The sequence below is a fragment of the Rhamphochromis longiceps genome, linkage group LG6, assembly GCF_057381845.1.
Source record: "Rhamphochromis longiceps isolate RC_006_pf linkage group LG6, R_longiceps_female_GT1.1, whole genome shotgun sequence".
Classification (NCBI taxonomy): domain Eukaryota; kingdom Metazoa; phylum Chordata; class Actinopteri; order Cichliformes; family Cichlidae; genus Rhamphochromis; species Rhamphochromis longiceps.
In genome coordinates, this window is record NC_140562.1 from 2,640,056 (window position 1) to 2,663,390 (window position 23,335).

General features: G+C 44.8%; 1 protein-coding gene across 3 annotated transcripts; it reads right to left on the bottom strand.

Annotated features, from left to right (window-relative positions):
* Positions 1 to 41: 41 nt before the first annotated feature.
* pex6 (peroxisomal biogenesis factor 6) lies at positions 42 to 21,434 on the bottom strand. 3 transcript variants are annotated; one of them, XM_085408901.1, is made up of 18 exons: positions 20,872 to 21,433; positions 19,725 to 20,330; positions 18,471 to 18,640; positions 18,299 to 18,382; positions 16,489 to 16,594; positions 14,678 to 14,799; positions 14,418 to 14,520; positions 14,073 to 14,275; positions 13,607 to 13,793; positions 13,251 to 13,327; positions 12,440 to 12,557; positions 11,786 to 11,991; positions 11,624 to 11,685; positions 11,130 to 11,238; positions 9,793 to 9,909; positions 3,721 to 3,798; positions 3,295 to 3,434; positions 42 to 342 (listed from the first exon to the last, which is right to left on the bottom strand). In XM_085408901.1, the coding sequence occupies exons 1-18, from the start codon at positions 21,391 to 21,393 to the stop codon at positions 206 to 208; spliced, it is 3,147 nt and encodes a 1,048-aa protein (XP_085265027.1). In that variant the 5' UTR covers positions 21,394 to 21,433; the 3' UTR covers positions 42 to 205. The 3 variants fall into 3 exon arrangements, 2 of the variants coding, with proteins under 2 accessions (XP_085265027.1, XP_085265026.1); XM_085408900.1 differs by having other exon boundaries at positions 14,418 to 14,523; XR_014912033.1 differs by lacking the exons at positions 42 to 342; positions 3,295 to 3,434; positions 3,721 to 3,798 and having other exon boundaries at positions 11,130 to 11,318; positions 14,418 to 14,523; positions 20,872 to 21,434.
* Between the last annotated feature and the right edge of the window lie 1,901 nt (positions 21,435 to 23,335).

Here is a 23,335-nt window from a genome sequence, read left to right on the forward strand (position 1 = left end):
ACTGACGGTCCAGGGTCACACGGCTAACACAGAGACAGACAAACCACTTTTCATTAGTGTCTTTATTAATTAAATATATTACCAACTTCTGTTTAAATGATTTACATTGCCGTGCAGTATTGTACAGCAGTGATGTTTCTGAGGTGATTTAAATGAAACTGTTGAACATCTGTCAGCCCCATGACGAACAGATGTCTGTGTGTTTCTACTTTGCAGCGAGTTTTTGTTGAATGTCTTTGTATCGCAGGAGCTCCTCATCAGAAACTGATGACTTGAAGTTTTCTAAAGCAGTGGAGAAATCCTCAGTAGAGAGGAGGACAGGAGAGTCTTCAGAGTCTAGACCTGACAGGGAGAGAGGAAGGGATGCAGAGGGTAAAAGGTTTGAAGGGAGAAGAGCAGACAAGTCGCGCCGATCTCACCGCCTGTTCAAAAGTTTAAAGATGTGGAACAGGGATCTTTTTGCATCATTTTTGTCAGACCAGCAGAATCAGCTGTTAACGGGCACAACTTTCAGCTGGCAGACTGCAGCTGCACTCAGACTTTTCTATACATATAGTCCATCAGTGTTTACTACAAATAACAACAAGCACAGAAAGAGGAACAGGAAGTGTATCTTTTGTGATCACATTTTTGTTGTTTTTACACAAATCAAATTGTTAAATGTTGTCATTGTGTTACTTAAATTTGTAAGTCTTAGTTCAAGCAGCATGATCAAAGACATTCTTTTGTTTCTGTTGACCTCCCCAGCCTGTGGGTGGGGGAGGCTGTAGTGTTTCATTACAGGGACACATCCTATGTGAGGGTTCTGTTTCTTATTTAGTGAGGATGTTTTACTTCCTGCCTTTATGACCTCACCTGTGTTCGTGTTTTGTGAGACTGTTAGAGGGGTTAAGCCATACACGGGGGGGAGATTAGCCTTTGGTGAGCAGGAAGTCACACAAACGCACCCCCAAAACACGCACCCCCAAAACACACACACACCCCCCCACACACACACACACACACACCCCCACACACACACACACACACACACACCCCCACACACACACCCCCCCCCACACACACACACACACACACACACCCAAAACACACACACACACAATTTTAACCTTTTGTGACCATAGGGGGATTTTACAATGGGTGCTGCTTGTGTGCACTGTAACTGTTTTCAATAAAAGGCGGCAAGAGGAGGTCGGGGTTGAAGTCGTCTGTGGTTGGATTCAGAGACACCGACCGGGGCTTCCCAAAGAGCTCATCGCACAGTTAGGTGGTGTTTCGATGAGGTGTAGTGTACGGAGCAGTCCCTGCTTCACAGTCAGGGAGAGTAAAGCCTACGTGATTCACCTCAGATTTCGTGGAACAAACAACTAGACACAAAACTGAAGTCAATTCTTGAGTTGGATTTATGTCTTAATGATAGGTGGGTAAACACTAGGATTTAACAGGCAGCAGCAATCTACTATTGCTATTGTTGTTTGACCACGCTTGCAAAGACTCTGTTAATAATCTATACAGTGTATGATCCATCAGAGCACATATAACAAGTTTAAAGCCTGAGAGGCCCAGCAGTACTAGCTGACCACAAATCAGTTTGAGTTTTTGCACAGCTATTCTACCACCGTTGTCAGCCCAACAATTTGAACTGTAGATTACAATGGAAAATCTCACAACCCCATTACACTTATCAGCAGCAGAAGAATGAACAGTTGACTGGAAAACCCTGTTAGAAGGACAAGACCTGCAAAAACAATAGAAATGTCAACATATTACAGAGAGCAGACGGGGAGAGCCCTGTGTATAACTCTTCTGGAGCAAAGAGAAAAACCAGCTTCAGACAAATCTGCTAATGCAACTGTGCTAAAAGGGACTTCCTTCCCTCGAGATCCGGTTAAAAAGTGACAGAGAAGGTCTGAGTAAACAAATCAACAGTAGTAACGATAAAATCTGCATTATTTATTACTTTCCCAAAAATGAAAGTTAAGTTCATGGGTAAAGGCAACAACAGGTTAGAAGATATAATTAAAATAAAAATGAAATCAGAAAGAAAAGACCGTTATCACAGTGACAGACCAAACCAATAGTTCCACAATCTTGGGAATAAACTTCCCCAAGAAAGTAATTGGGTCACTTCCCTCGACTGACTCCATGAGATTTGGGATCCTGACATTGTGTTGTCTTCATCAGCCCTCCAAATATATCACCAACCATTTGTTCAACCCTCTTGGTTCTCACTCGGGATAAACCTTTTTGATGATCTATTCAACGCCCAAGGCCTTCGTTCATTTCAGGACTTAAGGACACGTTTTTCTTCTTACTTCGTGTATCTGCAGCTCAGATCAGCTTTAAAAGCATATGGTGTCCCCTGGGACTCTCCTCTTCCCTCTCATCCCATGCTGGAATGGATCTTGCCTAACTCTGGCAGACCTTCTGTTTCCAAATTCTACAACAAATTAGCTGAACAGGGTATAAAGCCCCTGCCCATTGAATCTATTTGGGTCAGGGAACTGGGAGGACTACAGGTTAATGTAGACTGGGATACAGTGTGGTCTAATCTGAGTTTGACTTCTAAGAACCTGGCGCATCAATTGAAAACCATACACAGAACATACATTACACCCTGTAGGAGGTTCCAGATGAAACTACAGGCTACGTATCACTGTCACATCTGCAATGATTCGTCACCAGGCTCGTTCTTGCACGTTTTGGGACTGTCCTGTTGTATCCAATTTTTGGGTCTTTGTGAACTCTGTGTTATCTGAGGTGCTGGAAGTTTTTTTATATTCCCAATCCTGGTCTTTGTCTCCTTATGATACCTCTGAAATCTCCTTAAAACAAATAAAATGCAAAATGTTGTTCGCTGGATTCACATCCTCTTCCTCCTGGAACAGGCAATAACTGGTTTTGACTTTGTGTTTGTTCTTTGCTGTCCCTATGCCTTGTGACCAATGTTTGCTTTGCTACTGCAGTTTACAGTTGTGCTGTATATGTCTGTACCCCCCCTCCCCGTTTTAAATCAATAAAATGTTGATCACAAAAAAAAAATGTTAATAATTTAAATATAATACTCTAGATCAGATTTCTAATCCCTACACCTAACCAAGGAAGCTAAGAGTAAAATATTTGTGACAAAAGGCCGAAACACCCTGTGAAGTTGAGGCACACAGCTGACAATGTGTCCCCCTGAAAAAGCTTCGGGCTGCCTTTCCTCATAGTAGTCATCGCTTAAGCAATGCATCATCAGGGATTGTAACATCTAGTCCTTTCAATGAATCAGAATGAATCAGGTTTCCTCACCGTCACTGATGAGAGAGATCTTCCTCTTGATGGCTGCCATCGTGGCATCTGAACAAAGAGCGTATAGGTCAGCACCGGTCATGTGAGCAGGGCAGCAGTCCACCACCTCTTGGAGATTCACAGCAGGGTCTAACTGAAATCTGGAACCAAGAAAAAGCTCATTTTAAAAGATGAAGTTAAAGTATAGTACTTACCATTTAAATGGACTGATGCTACGTAAACACAAATTTCTCATGCTCATAATTTCATAATTTTACTTTAATCCGATGACAGGTTCTCTGTACTGAAGCTGTGAAGACCAAAGTATTTAATGAAACATATCAGAATGAAAAATGTCGGAGAAAAAAAGCTCGATGGCTGTTTTTTGTGCCTAGCTTTTTGCAGCTTGTGTAAAGGCCCGGCCTTCGCAGGAAGTGCTGTTCTTACTTTCTGAGGATGGCCTGAAAAACCTGCAGCTGGGAAACACGATCCTCATTGATTCCCATGTAGACCAGCTTATCAAACCTAAGAAGACAAAGTCCAGGAGAGGTTCAGACACACACTGAAATCAGAGAAATCTGTCTAATTGATTCCAAATGAAACATAATGTTATATCTATAACTGCTGTTCCCCGAAGGAGAGGAACGAGGTACAACATGGGGCTGTTCGATGTAACGATATATATCGGATGACGATATAAAAACGTCTGTCGTTTCATTTTACGCTATCGTTTGTTTCGTGGTGTCGCACGTGACACGCTAGTGACACGATCCTGTTTAGACTTTTCAAAATAAACTGAATCACGTGAAAGATGCAGAGAGTTTATGAATGAGAAGCAAAAAGAGCCGTCAGGTGCTAAAAAATAAACCTTAGACTCAAACGTTAGAACAGGCTTTTCCCCGCAGCACGCCGTGTAATAAATACTCAAAGAAAACGGCGCCGTTACAACTTATGACTAAAAATGTATCGTTTCATGCATCGTTAAAGCACTCGCCTCCAGCTACAGGACGCGCAGCTGGAAACACTTCACACAAGTCGAGCTGCCCGAGGTTCACAGGATTTACAGAAAATGTTACATGTTTGTGATTTATATCGTTATTGGGACGATAGACGTCTTAATATCAGGATATGAGATTTTGGTCATATCGCACAGCCCTAGTACAACACATAAGTATTTGATATTACGCTCCCACGTGCCCTGGCTGAAGAAACCTTTATTCACACCTTTAAAGCGGATGGCCCGCGATGACATGCGCACGGCCCCGCCTACATATATACCCCGTGTCATCACAGTCATCCATCAGTTCGATAGTCGCTCTTCACCGAGCCAAGCTGTGCGGCAGGGCAATGTTGTGTTGTACCTCGTTCTTCTCCTTCAGGGAACAGAAGTTGCCCTAGGATGATATCTAAAACTGCAGGACACCGGCCCTCAAGGCCTGATGTTGCCCACCCCTGGTTTAGACCAGAGGTGTGGACTCGAGTCACATGACTTGGACTCGAGTCAGACTCGAGTCATTAATTTTATGACTTTAGACTTGAAAAAATGTTCTAAGACTTGTGACTTGACTTGGACTTTTACACTAATGACCTGGGACTTGAATTGGACTTCAAATTCAAATTCAAATTTTATTTGTCACGTACACAGTCATACACAGTATGATATGTAGTGAAATGCTTGGACAACTGCTCGTGACCTAAAGAAAACAAAAAAGGAAAAGGCTATGAATAAGATAGGAAATAAATATGAAAAATTAAAAAGGGTAAATTTAACTAGGAAGGAATAAAATATAAATTAAGGTTAAAAATGAAATAACTGTACAACACAAATTAGAATGAAGGGTAAATTTAACTGGGAAGAATAAGATAAAGATAAATATATAAATTAAAGTTGAAAATAAAATAACTGTACAACAAAATACACAATATAGAACTATATAAGAATGTATGAAGAAATCTAAATATAAATAAATATATACACAATAACAGCAGCTGTACAAGTATTAACCGGAAATGAAGAATATAGTGACCAGTGTTGTGCAAAACCAAAGTCCAGAAAGTCCAGTGTGTGTGTAAGAACCATATGTGTGGGTCAGTACTGTGTGGTGGTGTGATTGAGAGACCGTATCGCCTGCGGGAAGAAGCTCCTCCTCAGTCTCTTGAAAAGACTTGATATTTTACCCCAAATATAAAATCTAACATGCATATTATATAGAGATTGAAAATGTGACGTCATTCACGGGTAGAACCGCAAAGGATTCTGGGAACTCGTGGCAAGAGGTACTAGCGCACGCAGGCTTTCAATTAAAATCAGTCACACAGCGATAAAAAGAAACACAAAAATGTCAAGAAGCCGTTGTATTATTAACTGCAATAGCCGGTCGCATGACAGCCACGGGAAGCCGACGGGTAAAGAGATCGGTTGTTATCGGATTACGTCGTTGAAGAGAAATTGTTCGAGCCATGTTTCCGAAGTAACAAAGAGGCGACGGATGGCCTGGATTGCAGCCATTCAAAGACCAAATATAACGTCCCAGAACACTCCAGCTCACAGGTTAGTCTGCTCCAAGCATTTACACGAAGGTCAGTGTTTTTTAGTAGTTAATACGTCATTTTCATAACATAAGTGGTGATATAGGTTACAAGCAAGTCTGGCGCTGAACAGAAATTGTCGCGCTATGCTCCTTTATTTATTGTGCATAAATAGTGAATTGTCCTGACACAATATTGCGTTTCGCTTCTGTTATTATGGTACATTGACAAAAACATATACTTTTATTCACAGGATAAAACAGTTGTTTTGTATCACTAATTGCCCAGTGCGATTACAGCATACAATATTATTGTCACTGCTACATTTCTGTGATGCTACCAGAAATTATTTCCACTGCTAATTAATTACCATTGAGCTCAAAGGTTATATTAATAAACGGTTAACGAATGTGTATTTATGAAGACGATTTGTGAGACTGATAAACTTATGATACGTACGATGGTCTTTCGTTCTACACGGTTTCAAGGTCCTGTACCCATCCGGCGGTAAACTGTACCTGGGCTTGTTGCAGTGACGTTGAGCATGTGTTGAGAAAAACACAGATTTTAAAATTACATGGTCTAATATTTACATTTAGCATAACTGCAACATTATTTTTTCGTTTTTTTTTTAAAGACTCGAAAGGACTTGAAATTCAAAGTTTCAGACTTGTGACTTTACTTGGACTTTTACACCAGTGACTTGAGACTCGACTCTGACTTGCCTGACATTACTTGAGACTTGACTTGAGACTTGAGGATAAAGACTTGAGACTTACTTGAGACTTGCAAAACAATGACTTGGTCCCACCTCTGGTTTAGACAGAGCCCCCCTTAGCGAAGCAGACAAACACTGGTCACATTAACGCATGTTTTGAGTGGACCAAATGTAGGTACATAGCACACGCACCGGACAAAAAGAAAGCATCCTTCTCTGCTCCTCAGACGCAAGAGGAGGGGAGCAAAAGCTCAGCCACTCAATGTCCATAGAGCTAGAAGCTGCAGGAATGACCGTGGGAAAATGGGCAGCATTCGGGCACAATCAGGAGAGAACTGTGTGCAGGAGGGATGCACAGGCAGACGATGAAGGTCACCCACTCGCTTTGCCAAAGCGAGAAGCATATTATATAATATTTCATATCCAAGACCTAATGGGTTCAAAAAAGGGGGCGGTCCAGCACCAAAGACAAGTCCCCTGCAGGGACACTGTACTTAAACTTTATTGTCATGACACATGTACAAATACAGGGTATCGAAATAAATTCTGCATCTAATCAGAAGTGCAAGAGCAGTAGGTGCAATAAGAGCAGATTAACCTAACCACAGGTCTCAGCCGGCAAACCCCTTTTAAAGAACGTATGGCGAGGGCATGTGCACCTGGTGTCACCCTGTCAAAGTCAATATGACAAGCAGATATAGCTACTAAATAAACCTTAACTGTAGAAAATGAAAGGGCCTCATCCAGCAGCTCCTGCAGGAATGTCAACACATCCACAACAGAGCACTGGAATTGGAGAGTGTGGCAGTCTCAGCAACATCGCTCCAAGGCCTGCTATTTGTGAGGGTACCAGCCTCTAGTGGACGCTGCGGTAGCAATCAAGATTGACCAGGTAAGCATGAAGGCACCACAGATCCGGGTGTGGGTGAATCACAGGTGAGAGGAGGTCCCTGTGGAGAGGAAGCTGCCAAGGACTCACTGCCAGCAGACCAATTATCTCTGCATACCATGACCTTGTGGGCCACCAAGGGGCCACTAGAATCAGAGAAAGACACTGGTGAGGCTCTCTCTAGAACTGGAGATATCGAGAGGAATGCATACAGGAGCACGTCTGGCCATTGGTGCGCTTGCACGTCCATGCCCAAGGGTGCAATGTGGTCAATTATGGAGAAGAACAGGGGGCAGTGAGTGTTTACCCTGGAGGCAAAATGATTGGTGCAATTTGCGCCTTGCCAAACAGATCCCAAATCTGGGCCACTATCAAAAGGGTGGAACCTCCATTCCCTCACCAGAGGACCCCCTGTGGAGAGAAGGTCTGGCCCCAGGTTCAAATGGCCCATAACATAAGTGGCTCTCAGAGACATAAAACGAACACTGCACCATAACAGTAGAGAGTAAGACAGATTCAACAGGGGAAGGGAGCGTCTTCCTCCCTCCCTGTTTATGTAAGAGACCTCTGTTGATTTGTTTGCACTGACTAGGACATGCTGGCCCCTCAGAACTGGACAGAAATGAGTTCCCATTTATGCATATCATCACCGGCCATCTGCCGGTCGCAGCAGATGGCCCCGCCCCTCCCTGAGCCTGGTTCTGCTGGAGGTTTCTTCCTGTTAAAAGGGAGTTTTTCCTTCCCACTGTCACCAAAGTGCTGCTCATAGGGGGTCATATGATTGTTGGGTTTTTCTCTGTATGTATTATTGTAGGGTCTACCTTACAATATAAAGCGCCTTGAGGAGACTGTTGTTGTGATTTGGCGCTGTGTAAATAAAATTGAATTGAATTAAAATGCTTGAGAGCCAAGAACACTGCTAGCAGCTCTTAGTGGTTGATGCACAGATCACACTGGGCTGTGGTCCAGATCCCTCTCACTGATGTGCCCTCACACAGTGCTCCCCACCCCCTTAGGGAAGCATCTGTGGACACCACCTTGTGAAACAACACCCTGATGCAGCACCCCGGCTCCCTACAGGACCAAGAGCTAGCATGCAAGATGCAGCACTGAAACGCTCTCATCTTTAACAATTCAAGTGGCACTACAGTGATCATAGAGTAAATCAGCAATGAAATGCAGCTGACAAACGTGCACAGCTGGAAAGCAAGCATATTTCCAAACCGAGGAAAGAAATGTGCTGACTCTGAACTAGCAAGCTCTTTGAAAGTTCACAGAGAAACCCAGTGCCTGAATATTTGACAGAACCAGAGGCAGCTGTGTCGCCACCTACTCTCTGGAGCAAGCTACAAGAGCCCAGTCATCTACATAAGCTAAGATGCAAATGCCTCCCTCTCTGAGGAATGCCAATGCTGCCTCGGCACATTTTGTGAAAGTGCGAGGAGCGAGAGACAACCGGAATGGCAGCGCCAGGTATTCATAGCCTACGCCCTCGAATCCAACCTCAGAAACTGCCTGTGGTTCGGGTGTATAGCCACATGAAAATAAGCATCTATTAGATCAGTTGGTTTGAAACAATCTTCCAGGCCGACTGCATTCAAAAGCTGATTGTTAGCATCTTCAACTTGTACCTTTGTAAATATTTGTTCAAGACTCGCAGGGTGAGGTCCCAGCGGGCTGTCATCAGGAACCAGCAATCTGAGCTCCTGGTACATCCGGAACATAGTGACGGAGCTCATGACTCGGATGAAGCCGGGGCCCCAGACTCAGATTGGAGAGGGTCATGGAGTGCGACAACCGTATGTCCCAGCACTTTCCCCACAAACACCACCTGTCTTTCCAGCCTCGAGCGCCGGAGCTAGTGACAAAATAACAGGCTTCGGCTCCATCAATGCTCTCATAGCGTGGACAATCTCAAGGCAGACGGGGCACGCATCGTGCTGGTCCCTGTCGTGCAAAGAGAAACCGCACCCCTGAGGACAGGGGCAAACAGAAGATTTCTGCCTTGCTTGCTTTGATTTGGTGTCCATTCCAAAACGCTAAGGAAAACTCGAACTTATCGCTCCACGGGCATCCTATGCACCAACTGTGCATTGGAGGCCAACACCAACAGGGGCAGTTAAGCTAACTTCAAGGCGGCAGACAACAGAGCTAAATAGAAGGGGGAGGATGCTTATGTGTTGTGCCGAGTGAAACCACTGAAAGGGAACCAGAATTGCTTTATTGAAGAAGTCTTGAATCTAGGAATTGCAAACAAAAACTCATCAACTAAGCAGCAAGGTAATTCTGTGGTTCATTAAGAACTGATTTGTTTTTGGAGCCAGCACAACACCCTGTGAAGTGATGTAAACATAACTGTGTGTGAGTGAGTGAGAGCGCTGACCTGCCAGGTCTGAGCAGTGACTGGTCCAGCAGGTCTGGACGATTTGTGGCTCCGATTACAAAAACCCCACCAGATGAGTGCAGCGCATCAAGCTCAGCCAACAGCTGAGACACAACTCTGTACAAGAAGGCAAGTAAAATTTATCGATGGTACAAGAGCTGAGCACAGTAAATTATGTCTCTCAGTAGGGCTGCCACAAACGATTGTTTTGATAGTCACCGATTATTTTTGCGATTAGTCAACTAATCAGATCATCATCATCCATTGGACGTAAAACGTACAGCTTATTGCACCAGCAGCATCTGCTCTTATATAACTATCATTAGCTTACAGCTTTAAGTGTTTATGGTATGTGCTAACTAAAAATAAAGACAAGATGATAGTTTATTAAATTTTGATGAAGTTTGCAGATTGTTTCGGTGAAGTTTAATAAACTCCTTGCTATCTAAAATATAACAGGACACCGGAGTAAACTCTGGAGCATCTCACACTTCTGATAATCAGCTGTCTGCTTGACGTTTATTCAGCTGTGTAAAAACTATAACTTTAATCTCAGCCAAACTGATTTACTCAGGAACAAATAAAATACTAAAAAAAAGCCAAACAATAACATGTTTAAGTTATCTAAGTGACTCATATATCATGTTTAACCTGAGTAGCGAAAGACGGCGGTGGGTTTGAAAACAGCCGGTGTCACTAGAGCCGGTGCTCTCACGGCTCTAGTGAGCCTAGCCCCCGGCTAGCTATCAAGCTAGTGGGTAACAGACGTCTCTGAAAACGTCGGAGCGCTTTTGAAAATATGTGGTGTCCTGATAAACTGAGCAGATATTTGAGGTTTACACAGCAACATTCTCGCCTGAAAATATGTTAAACGTTTATTTTGTGACCCAGAAAGAATAATAAGAGTAATATTAAAACTAACTAGCTGCCGCCATTGTTGGAAACTGAGCTGGGCCGCGCTATGAATTCTGGGACACAGTTTCTTCTTCTTTGGTGTTTAACGGCAGCTGGCATCCTTGTACATGCAGTGCTGCCATCTTCTGTTTCAGTCCGTTATTACACTCTTAAATCCTACTACTCATTCCTGCTTTTGTGATCTTACAAAGCTTCAAACGACGCGTCGACTATTAAATCAGTCGTCGACGATTTTGATAGCCGACGTAATCGTGACTAGTCGACCAATCGTGGCAGCCCTATCTCTCAGTCAAGGTGCCATAGTGCTTCCCAATAATGAAAAAGATTCATTTCTTTTGAACAAAAAAAAAAGAAAGAAAAAGAAAAATCAGAAACAACAAATATTATAAATAATCAAAATAAAAATGAAGGCGTGCACACACCTGTCCATCACCCCTCCAGAGTCTCCACTGCGCCCTCTGCTGGGAGCCAGAGAGTCTAGCTCGTCAAAGAAGATGACGCAGGGAGCTGCTGAGCGTGCTCTGTGGAAAACTGATGGCAATCCACATCACGTACAAAAATATAACATTTACTTAAAAATGTGTTCCAATTTAACTCTGGGTGATACGTTTCTGGGAACAAGAATATTATTCACTGTAAATGCAGCAAAACAAAAAAGAACAAACAGGAAGAGACGACAGTTTGTTTGTTTTTTAAAGTGAGCCATTTTAAAAAATAAACTTCAATTTTTTCGGTAATGGCTTAAAGAAGGAGCGGCACTGTCCAGGCACTCTGCCATGTTAAAATGAAACAATGTTCCAAGACAAACAATAATGTGGCTTTATAGTAACTCAGTGAGTTTTCAGTCTCAGACGTTAGCTTGAAACTAACAACATTACCAAAACAAATATGGTTGAATGTAAAGACTAAGAAACACCTTCTCTGATGTTTTCTTCACTCTGACCCACGTACATGTTGATGAGCTCTGGACCTTTGACACTAAAAGACAGAAGTAACAGTGTCAGTGAACAAATGCTGATTCTTTCCAGCGTGACGCCTTTCTGCCTGTTTCGTTCCTATGAAGTGGAACGAAATCTACCTGAGGAAAGTCATGGAGCACTCAGTAGCCACAGCTTTGGCCAACAGAGTCTTTCCTGTCCCTGGTGGTCCACACAGCAGGATTCCAGTCCGGTTCAGATCCAGAGACAAGAGCTGAGGACACTGCAAAGGAAGCTGAACCGTGTCTAGGATCTCCTTCTTCACATGCTGGAGACCGCCGACATCCTCCCAGCGCACATTAGGTATCTACTCACAACACGGACACAAAGGACAACAACGTGGTGAAACAAGAAACAGCTGCTTCTTTCCAATTTATTAAGCTGCACCTGTGACACACACACACAGTATCTATACAACAGGAGTGACTTAAACACAACTCTCCACTCTCACTGTAAACAAACAACCCGATGACACACAGAAGTCTTTACTGTTATATTCACTTTTTTGTAAATAATGAATATTATGTTTACACAAACAAAGATCACTGCCTGTTGTGTCAGTTCATTTTTCCAAACATGGACTTGAATTTCTAAAAACGGAGTAAAGGTTATTCCGCCGCTTTGGTCGGCTCCACCACAGTCTGCCACAGACAACCATTCATGCACAACAACTTGTGTGTGTGTGGCCTTATTAGGGGCACTAACAACAACGACAGCAAAAATGGAAATATAACGGTCTTTTAGTCTTTGGTCACCTTCGGGGCCCCGATGGCCTTGGACAGGATGTCCTGCAGGATCTCCAGAGCAGAGGTGAAGTCCTGGTTCAGGATGGTCACTCCGCTGGAGCACAGATCCTCCTGCTGCCGAGCACCACTGCACAAACAACAATAAAGACGGAACTACAGGCTGTTCAGTGAGACGATCAAGTATTCACACAACAACAGTGGGCGGTAACCTACAGCATAGAACAGCCGTATTTAAGACACAGACAACAGGATACGTAAGAGGCAAAAATTTACAAAGCAGCACTGTACCAACTGTTGTCTCCACAGTTCTTTAAGCACGAGGTATGCAGGGGTGAGGGAGATATGGTGCTGTGGAGAAGAAGCTCTCTGAGGGTTCTACACCAGGGGTGGGGAACTCCAGGCCTCGAGAGCCGGTGTCCTCAGCATGTCCTCAAGTTCTCCAGAGGCCTGGCAATGAACTAATCATGTGATTCAGGTGTGTTGACCCAGGGTGAGATCTAAAACCTGCGGCCCTCGACGCCTGGAGTCCCCCACCCCGGTCTACACCTTTTTCCAGGAGGCAGAAGGATGTTCAGTCGAGACCTGAGAGGGGAGCATTCAAGCTTTCCATACTGAATTAGAGCTTCAGACACAAAAACCAAGAAGCTGAGAGCACCGAGCTTCAGCGTTTAAAAACCCCACCACCTCGCTGTTTCCAGGACCACAACCTTCAAAACCAACATGTTTCAGAGACTCGGTTATAGACTACAGGTGATGAAGTATGACACATTTGATCTGGACTAGAAGGTAATCTTGTCCTGTAAGACATAGTTATTCTCACCAGCTGTGGATCAACCTCCTGTAGGCAGCTCTACCAGCCTCAACCAGCAAAGCACTGAGGTCCCCCAACACGAAACCCTGTGGAGCAGAGGAAGAACATGTGGACTGAAACAGGAACCACACTCGGGAAGGGCAACCAGCATCCAAATCCAGCCAGCTGTGGCAACTCCTGAACACGGGAGCAGCTAGAAGAAGCTTTTTGGCTTCATGGTTAGAAACAACCTGAAGCCTCCCCCAGAGTAGCTTTACAGATTTGGACCAACACAGCTGCCTAACATGTTGTCACCTGAACGCCTGAGCTTTAACAGTTCATTCTGCCCCAGTGGTGGTGTGAGTAGAGTCGATGTCATTACTCACTGTGGTGAGTCTGGAGAGGTTCTCCAAGTTGACGTCCTTCCCTAAGTGCAGGTCTCTGCTCAGGCTGGACAGCATGGCACGCCGCTGCTCTTCAGTTGGACTCTCTATTGCTACCTGATGGACAAACGCTGCCATGATGCCTGCAGGCAAATCTCGAACTTTGCAGACAGTTGCCACCATCACCACACTGAAAGATAACCAGAGACATTTGATTATATTCTGAGCCGTGGCTCACACAGGAGACTTCCAGTTTGACTAAAAACACTTCAAGTCTCTGCTGCTCGGAAGCAGAGCCGAGTGAAAGTGCAGCTGTTGGTGTGGCACCGAGTCATACTCTGCGCTCCTGTAGTGGTGCGTGGTTTACAGGTAGGGGAGATAATAAAAGGAAAGCTCATTTCATCAACATGATCACCTACTCGATGAGCTAGACCAGTGTATTGAATGAGGGTTAGAGGCAGTCACTGACCTGGTGGGGGCGCAGCTGAGCAGCTGGCAGAGCTTTGCCTGGACCCTGCAGTCGCTCTCGGCAGCCCCTCGTGATCTGAGGACGAGCTGCAGGTTCCTGAGCAGCAGAACGCAGGGCTGCAGGGCCTCGGCCCTCTGAAACACTGACGCCAGCTTTACCTCAGAGGCTGCAGGACTGTCAGCGCACAGGCTCACACAGTCTACCTGCAAACGAGGAACAACAGCAGCCAAACAATACGTTGCCTTTTATTTAAAGACAAAATATTCTCCTGCAGAGAGGAATCATGAAGAATGTGCTGGTGTCTAATTATCTTATCACTCTAAACCTTGAGCACAGCTGTTGTACCTTCAGCAGGTGGAGGTTTAGTCTGCCACTTGCTGCCCTCACTGCTGCCATCTTTCCACTTCCTGCAGCACCGTGAAGGAGGACCGTGCAACCAGACAGAGAGCTGCTGCGAGCAGACATGCAGCCAACATCAGCAGTGTGCCATCATGCATCCCTCTGTTACTGAACTAGGTTTGTTTATGTGAACTTCAAGCTCAGGTCCTATTGAGTTGTATTTTTCACTGCCTGATGTTGTAAATCGGAGCAGACAGGTCGGTTACCTGTGCTGCAGGTGAGGCAGGATGGTGTCGATGAGGAGCTCCACAGTCTTGTTAAGGCCTGGAGGAGACAGAGCTGCTCCCTCCACGAGAGAACATGGGACGGGGCTGTTTATAGATGTTCCCTGAGGAGATGGGGGAAGCTGTCAGAGCAACAACGCTGACTAACAACAGCTTAGATTTAGAAAAGACTGCACTGTGAGCAGGATCCCTGCAAACAAACAGTCTCATTTACTCGCTGTGATAAATCAACAGTGCCTGCAACCCTGTTACCCCCGAGATAAGGCAGTGCAGGCACAGAGGACGTGAAAGACACACACACGAACGAGGGGCAAAAATAATAACAAAATGAGAAGGAAAGAAAAACTACAAAGACAGGAAACATGCCAACAAAACACTGAAGATGGAAATGAGATCAAATAAAGAAAAAGTGCATCTATTGTGAGTCAGGGCTCCCCTGAGCTAGCGCCCTCAGACACAGCCTTCATTGGACAGACAGGAAGGCAGGGACACAGGGAGGGAAGCGGGTCGGACTCCAACCCAGTGAGCTAAAAATGGGTTTATTCAACGGTTTAAGTAAAGCATTGAGATCAGCTGGCTGACATGGTCACTAAACCATATCAGAAGAAAGCTTTTACAGGATGTGTTACACTGAGGTATTCACCAGCTTCACAGCATTCAGCTGCATCTGAGCAGACAGTCCAACCCTGTGCACTTCAAAATGAATGGTACACAGACGGATTCTTATAGAGCGCTTTTCTACTCTCCCGGAGTCCTCAAATACAACACGCCGCATTCACACAATCACACCCATTCACTCTAAACTGAGTGCTTTCTAACTACATCCACACACATCCACACTCCAATCATCGGGGAGCAACTTGGGGTTAGTATCTTGCCCGAGGATACTTTGTGGAGCCAGGGATTGAACCACCAACTTTCCGATCAGTAGGCGACCTGCCCTACACCTCCTGAGCTACAGCCACCCATGAATGCTACTTGAACCAGTAGTCACACAATCATTCATGAACACCAGTAACCCAGTTTCACTGGCAGCGTATCCAAAATAAGTGTTGAACACATCACCAACTAAACGGATGTGTAGAAGTGCTGCTGCATGAAATTTTCAACAAATGTCGACAACTACTAATTAAATCCACACATGCAAAGAAATCAAACCATAGATGTCCATAAATGCCACAGGGACACAGTACTGAACACATGAAGAAAGGGAGCTGCAAACAGGCGCCAGCTGAACCCGATCAGTAATCAGAAAGCAACACTCAGTGCACATATCAGCGGGTTCAGTCCCAACTGATAGCCTATAAAAAGGTGTGTCATTACCAAAGTGTCACACAAGAAACGATCATACTTCACAGCCTTATTGTTGCAAACATACTGATGGCATCGCTTACAGAAGAATTTCTAAACTGCTGGAGACCAGAACATCAGCTCCCCGTGAACTGGCCTCGACCAGCTGCTGCCCTCAGGATTTCAGACAGAGTGAAAAGAATTACTGAGAGTTGTCCGAGGGGCCGACATGTGCAGAGCTACAGAAAGGCTTAGGACCAGCAGGTGCATCAGTGCACTCAACCACCCTGACCTGCATGTGCGCTTACCACACAGGACTCCATAGCTGCAGACAAAGCGTGTTTTAAGTTTGCTGAAGAACATTTAGACGAGCCTGTGAAACACTGGTCTGGTCAGATGAGGCCAAAATCAAAGTCTCTGGATCCAACAACATACCGCATGTTTGGAGCGCACAGAGGAAATGAAATAAAGAAGAATGACTGAGGTTAGCGGTCACTGTTCACCATATAGAGCGAGGTACGCTGTCTGCTGGCCAAGTAAGCTCCTCCTCCTTCTTCTCTTCCTGCAGATGAGCATACCTTCTGCACCCTGAAGAACAGCACCGGACACCTGAAGACGTTCAGAGGACACATTTTTCACTGAACAGTCAGACAGTGATGCAGTGCATTAGCTACGGCAGTAAACAGTTTCTAACTGCAGCGTCTCTGGAGCCCTCCAAAGAACACACAGCATCCTCCACTGCACCAAAGAATAAAACAGTTAAATGTGGATTTTTAAACATTAGTTTTCTCTCTTCTGAGCTTTGTTGATTTACTCTTACAGCAATCTGATGATTATGATGGCCTAAACGAATCCACACATTAACAGTCTGGGTCTTTGGTTGCTTAATAAGCTGTAGTAGGAGATTGCAGCCACTCCTGCTCCTCAGCCTGTGTGTCGACGAGAATTCAGAATTCAATTGAATTTATCTGATTTCTCAGGATTTTTCGGCCTATTGTTTAGAGCTCAGCTCAGACAAAATGATTATTGTGGATGATTCCAACATTAATTTAGAAACTTACAGCCTGAGAGTGGTTTTTGAGTGTAGAGTACGCTTGGGGAGTGTGATCGTGTGTACAGCGTCTCTTTATGTCTGTCTCCACGTTGGTTGAGTGTGGAGTGAGTGCACATGAGAGCATGAGGGTGGGAATGGATGTTTGTGTCTGTGTGTGCCTGTATGTCTGTGTCTATATGTCAGGTTGGGTATCAGACGCCACCTCTCTGGGGACACCTCAGGCCCTCCAAGGTTTGGAGGCCTATCTCCACCCACCACCACTTCCCCTGCCGGTGGCGGACTCCCTCAGGTGTCGGTGCGTTGGTGGTTCTTTGTGTCTGGGGGTGGGCGTCCAGGTACACACCGGCTCACTCCTTGGCGGCCGCTTATCGGGGCTTGGAGCCTGGAGGACGGGGCTGTGGCCCCCCCCACACTCCCTAGCAGATCGTTACATGGAGAAACCTTTGGAATACAAGCACGCTGATCCACACAGGTATGCACACAGGTGTACACACGGGTATTCACTGCTCGTAGACTTAAATTACACCCTTCTTGGCTGCTACTTCGAAGCACATCTGTCCTGCGTGCTGCACAACAACATTGAATATTTAGTATTTACTGCTGTTTACACTTAGCTAGATTAATGCGATGGTGTTGTGTTTAGTATGTTGCTCTGTTTTTTTTTGCTTGTCTTCTATTCCTCTCTCAACAGGTGATCCAGGAGATTTTTATTTTTTTTCTCCCCCCCTTTCTCACTGTCCCTCTCCCCTTCTGTTTTTCCTTTCCTTCCTCTTTCTTTCTCCCTTTCCTATCTCTCACTCATGTCTGTCCCGTCTGTAACATCTGAAAATAAAATATAATAAATAATAAAAACAAAGATCGACCAAATGGACCAATACGGCAATGCCACGAAGATCCATTTGGCAAAGTAAATCCATTGGGTATCCTTGTTGGTCTTCAGACAACAATTCTGATGGCTAAAGAACCAAATGGGACAGGCAAAAGAAAAAAAAAAAAAAAAAAAAAAAAAAAAAAAGAGTGGTTTTTGATCTATTAGGCTCAATTTGCTTCTCTATAAATGTAAATGAACCCAACCACCAATGTTCTGACATTTAACAGTATTCTCTGAGAAACCTCGTCTGATATTTCATTTATTAAAATGTTTGAATTATTTTTTCAAAAGTTTTTATCTTGAACAAAACAAGTGCTCCTAAGAAACACTGATCTGATTTAGGTAATGAGCATAAAGACTTGTCTTATTAACCAGTAATAAGCGGCACCTGTGGATCCCTTCAGGGGGGGTCTCGAGCAGGTCTGGATGGTTTCCAGCTGGAACGGTCAGAACGTCTCCTGGTGACACCAGCCTGAAACGAGCCCAGACAAACTGCTGGAGTAAAACAGTGCTGCTTTCTTTCTACATGTTAAGGACACTGTTTGGATGCATCAGTCAACCTGGGCGTGCAGAAATGTTGAGCCAGCAGGTTGTCATAGCAGCCCAGGTTGTTGTAGGATGGAGAGGTGACCAGCTGGATGTGGAGCTCGCTGGCATACGGTGGAGAAGCCGAGCGGCAGAACGTGTCAGAGCGACAACCGCTGGGTTGTGGAGGAGGGGGGTCCCACCTCTGAGACCAGACGAGAGACAGAAACAAAAAAACCAAACACTGAAGGTTTGCTGATGGGATGAAACCTTTTTTTTTTGCTTCACAGCGAGAAGGTCCTGGGTTCAAATTCAGGATATTTATGGTGTGAAGTGCACAACACTGGATAACTTTAAGAAGAAGGATCAAAATCGTTTAACTGATCAAATATGAGTCTTCAACAAATATACAATGCCTGCTGGCGACAGTTTTTTCCTGTTGCACTGACACTTTATTTGAATGAATTTGGAATCCTGGAATAGAAGAAACTCTTCCAGATTAATGGATCATCAATCAGACCTGTACAAAAAGAGCAACTGGTGAACATTGGCACTAATGCAGTCCGTCAGACAGCTGATTCCTCTGTGAGCACCCGCTGAGCGTTAAAAATGTAAAGTCATTTAAAAACCTGATATTCGAATGTATGTGAAGAAACAGACTTGCTCACAGCTGTGCAGTAGTTTATTTATCCGACTCTGCTGGATCCAGCTGGTGGCTGTGCTTATAGTTTTCCAAACACGTTTCCAAGTCGAACATACTGTTTGTGGCCCATGTCTGGTAAGGGTGAGCAAAAGGTTAAAGACAGGAAGCAAACCCTGATTGGTTCATACTCTTACCTACTTTTTTCTAAAGTGCGGACCAATTCGAGAACAACGGGCCCGTGGGCACAGACGTGTGACGACGGGGCAACCAAGAATAAAACTGATTTACTGGGAGTTACCGTGCACTTACTCTGAAAGTCAGCCTGGCTCTCTCAGTCTTGGATTAGTGTATGGGCTTACTGTTTAGGTGTTGTGTTCCTGACATGATTTAACTACCTCCTCACAGCAATGCACTCCTTGGCTGCAGCTGGTGACATTTCTTCTGCTCTGAAGACTCGCTGTGAGCTGGTGAGCTTCTCTACATTCAACTAGTTTGCTCATCGAGGCTACAGAGCAGAGCAAGGACGACTGCCACCAGGTGCAGTCCACCCACAGCACAAAACGCCCACTGTGCTGATGGCTAGCTAATCTGTTATCTGGTTACAGTTGCTCGTTTACTGAAATGTTTGCAGAGTGTGTTGAAGCACCTTCATCCTGAGCATAAAGCTGTTTACAGGGATCACTTCTCCTCCAGTCATGTTGAACCACAGAGGAGGTGATATGAGGCCCAGGTCGTCATGGCTCTGTAGTTCTGGACTTGGTGGCAGATCCATCACCACCACAGAGACCAGCCTCTCTCTGCAGATGCCCCCCGTGACATCGCCCTCTCCTGTGGGTCCTCTGGATTCGCCGAGCTTCGACAGCCGTACCCACTCCTGGTTGAAAAGCCCCAGTCTGAGAAGCAGCTGTTTGGTCACAAACACACAGCTGTGCAGGTCCACGGCTACCCCATATTGTTCTTTGAGCTCGAGCCATCGCTGGGTGTCCATTACCCGAACTTCCACTCTGCATAGCAGTGGACACGGGACACCTGGGAACCCAGAATCCAGCACGCTCCTGTTATCAAGCAGACATGGGCCAGCACAAAGGCCGTCAGCGTAATGAGCAAAGTCTGACACACAGAGTCTGAGTGGCCTGCAGGGTGGGGGGGTGACTGAATCCCAGCAATCTGTCAGAACCAGAGAGGTATCAGCTGTGATCCTGCCCTGTTTTACAGGACTGCACTCCAGCACCAGCAGCTCCAACAGCTGATGCTGCACCATGAACAGAAAACAGAAGCAAATCAGTCTGTATTCTCATACCTCCATCATATATTTATTTCAGAGCTGTAACAAGAAGCTGCTCAGTGGAAAATGATTCACTGCGATTATTAGAATCAGTGAATCGCTGAATTTAGAGCTTTGAACAAAACAAATAACATGCGTCTTTGTCTTCAGCTGCCACATAAACATCAGACTATCAAAGATCCAGATGAGCGCATTGTGTTTAAAATATTAAAGGGCGGGCGAGAGGGCCTCAAAATGATTTCACCATAATTCTAACATTTACAAGTGTAAGTAAATAAAGGGCCTTTTCCATCCTCTTCTTACTAACATGACGTGTGAATCTAAAGCAACAAGCATCACAACACGAGTCAAACATAAAGCACGTTAGGCTAACATGCACTGTGGAAGTAACATAAACACGGGCACGTTTGTTGCTAGCTAAAACAAACATTATCAGTTGAAAACAGAAATGATGTTTACAGCTTTTCTTCACGGTGGGATTCTAAATCGATCTGACTCTGAACATCACCTGTCCTGGGTCTTCTCCCAGGATTGTATGTCGGGGGAGCAGCAGCGGGTCTCCTTGCCGAGCCAGCAGCCAATGTCCCGGGCGGCAGAGTTCCAGCAACCTGTCGGTGAACTGCTCCGATCCAGCCAGGCGGAGGCTCTGCCTGCTGCGGGCTCCAACTACGACTCTGTCCAGGCTGACGGGCTCCACAGCTCGGACGGTTCCGGTACCTCTGAACTGCTGGAGCCCGTGGTGCCGCAGGAAGAGCCGGCTGGCAAAGAGCCGAACCCGTGGCGCTGACTCCGTGTTGGCTGTAGGACAGGTCACTCCGTCGGCCGTCTCTTCTTCGGTAGTTTGCTGAACACGCAGTAAAATGCCCGTCCTGCCGGAGCTCTGAGGCCCCTGAGGAGTGAAGAGGACGGTCGGCGGATCCGTGTCATTTAGGAAGACACGGTCCAAGTGTGGTTTTAACATCAAAACATCCAGAGGACTGAGGTGAGACGGGAAAGTCTCCAAATAACTCAGCTCAACCTGAACCGCCATAACTAATCTTCTTCGGTCCCTCTGCTTCTTCTTCGTTCCTTCTTAATACTGCGACCCAGCGGACGAGTAGAGGAACTACAAGAGAACCTGAGGACGAGCTCGATGCTCGGGTTTTCGTTTCTTTTCATTACATCTAACGATGTACTGCCCAGTGTTGGGCAAGTTACTTTGAAAAAGTAATTAATTATAGTTACTTCTTCAAAAAAGTAACTGAGTTAGTAACTGAATTTACAGTTATGTTTTCATTTTGACATACTGTATTAACACAATTGATCTAAAATCAGACAAAAAACAAAAAAAATGAGTAGAAAAAGTTATATTTGTTACTGTAACAACCACAAACATGTTTTTCATAACTTTAAATGCAAATATAAATTGTCAGTTTTAAAATCATACGCACAAGTTTTGCAAACAACAAAGTGATTTGCAGCCATTTACCTTTTTTAACCATGTCAAACTATTTACAGAACCATCAGCTGTTCTGCATTAAATAAGACGCCACACAAATTATTTGTGCCACTCCAAATATTTCTGCCTGTGTCACTGCTGTTTCTACCTGGAGACAGCAGTCGCCTCATTGTTCTGACACACAACACAAAACTATCCACAACACTACACACTAACTACACAAGACAACACATTAACTACACACTCCAAACATCTCTCACATCTCAAAACTCGCTCTCTCTCTCGCCGTCACTCCTAAATCTTCCTAAACAACCAAATGTCATGTTGCCATATCAACATGGTGCATTTTTGCACCAACATGAACGGGCTGATTTTGGTTTGATTTTTCTTTTTTGCTCATTAGCAGAGAGGTCTCGCTGCGCTGTCCTCAGACAGTAAACACACGTATATATTGTTTATCATGACTCTGGTTTTACGTGGCCTATCAGCACAATTTAAAAACTGGCACCTTGTTGCTTTGTCATCTTGAAGTGGTCATGTGATCGGCTTACCACGACTACTTTATTCTTCCTCAGTCAAACAGCAGCACTCATGCCATTGTTTTGCCCCCTGAGCTCCAGGTGTTGTGCCAAAAAGTGATCGTCGGGCAGAAAGTGATCGCTGTCCGCGGGAGCGCAGCTGCTTAAAGCTGCAGCGCCCAGATTACTTACAGCTACTTCTGTGCAGCTGATATAAGATGCTGTAAACTACAGACAGCTTCAACCATCTGTTTGCTGTAAAATAGTAACGCGACCGCGCCGCAGTTTCTTGTTAGTAACGGTAACGGCGTTGTAACGATAGGAATAGTAATTAGATTACTCGTTACTAGACTTGTAGTCAAGACCGCCTAAACCGAGACCAAGACATCACCAAGACCGGAGGGTATCGAGACCAAGACAAAAAAGTCTTTAAACTGCAGCCAGATGCTGCTTTGTTTACGGGTGTCAGGCATATTTGTGTTTTTGCTTTCGCACAGCTGTCTACTGTCTCTCACTGAGAGGACAGACGCACGCTCCACTTGACTGTCGCGTCTCTCACTCTCTGTTTTTCACATAATGATATTATCCTATATCCTCGCATGTGATTGGCCAAAATATGGAGGGACTCGTTACTGAAAAAAGTAACGCCGTTACTTGTAACGCTGTTATTGCCATCACTGATATTGCCTACCACGAATTTACATTACACTGAAAAAATAATTGATTTCCTTTTTATGATTTTGATGATTATTTGTAAATTATGTGAAAATGTAAATACGTGTCAAACTGTAAGAAATTCTTGTGGGTAAATGTATATGAATGTTATCAGCACGATGTTCATGGAGGGGTACTGCAGAACACACCGTGACTGACTCACAATACAGCGCTGTGTGTGCGTCTCAAGGTTTTAAATACTTCATATAAAGATCGTTTCTCTCAGTGGTGTCACCAGACAAATCTGGCAAAATGGAGAAAACCCCAGCAGCCAACAATGGGAAGGACAAACTCCCTTTTAT

Coding starts and splice junctions, on each gene's coding strand:
- pex6 (XM_085408900.1), bottom strand. CDS start 21,393: ATGGCGGTTCAGGTTGAGCTGAGTTATTTGGAGACTTTCCCGTCTCAC. Junction 13,328..13,606: donor ACCTCTCCAGACTCACCACA/GTGAGTAATGAC, acceptor TCTGCTCCACAG/GGTTTCGTGTTGGGGGACCT. Junction 3,799..9,792: donor TCACTGCTCAGACCTGGCAG/GTCAGCGCTCTC, acceptor TTGTCTTCTTAG/GTTTGATAAGCTGGTCTACA.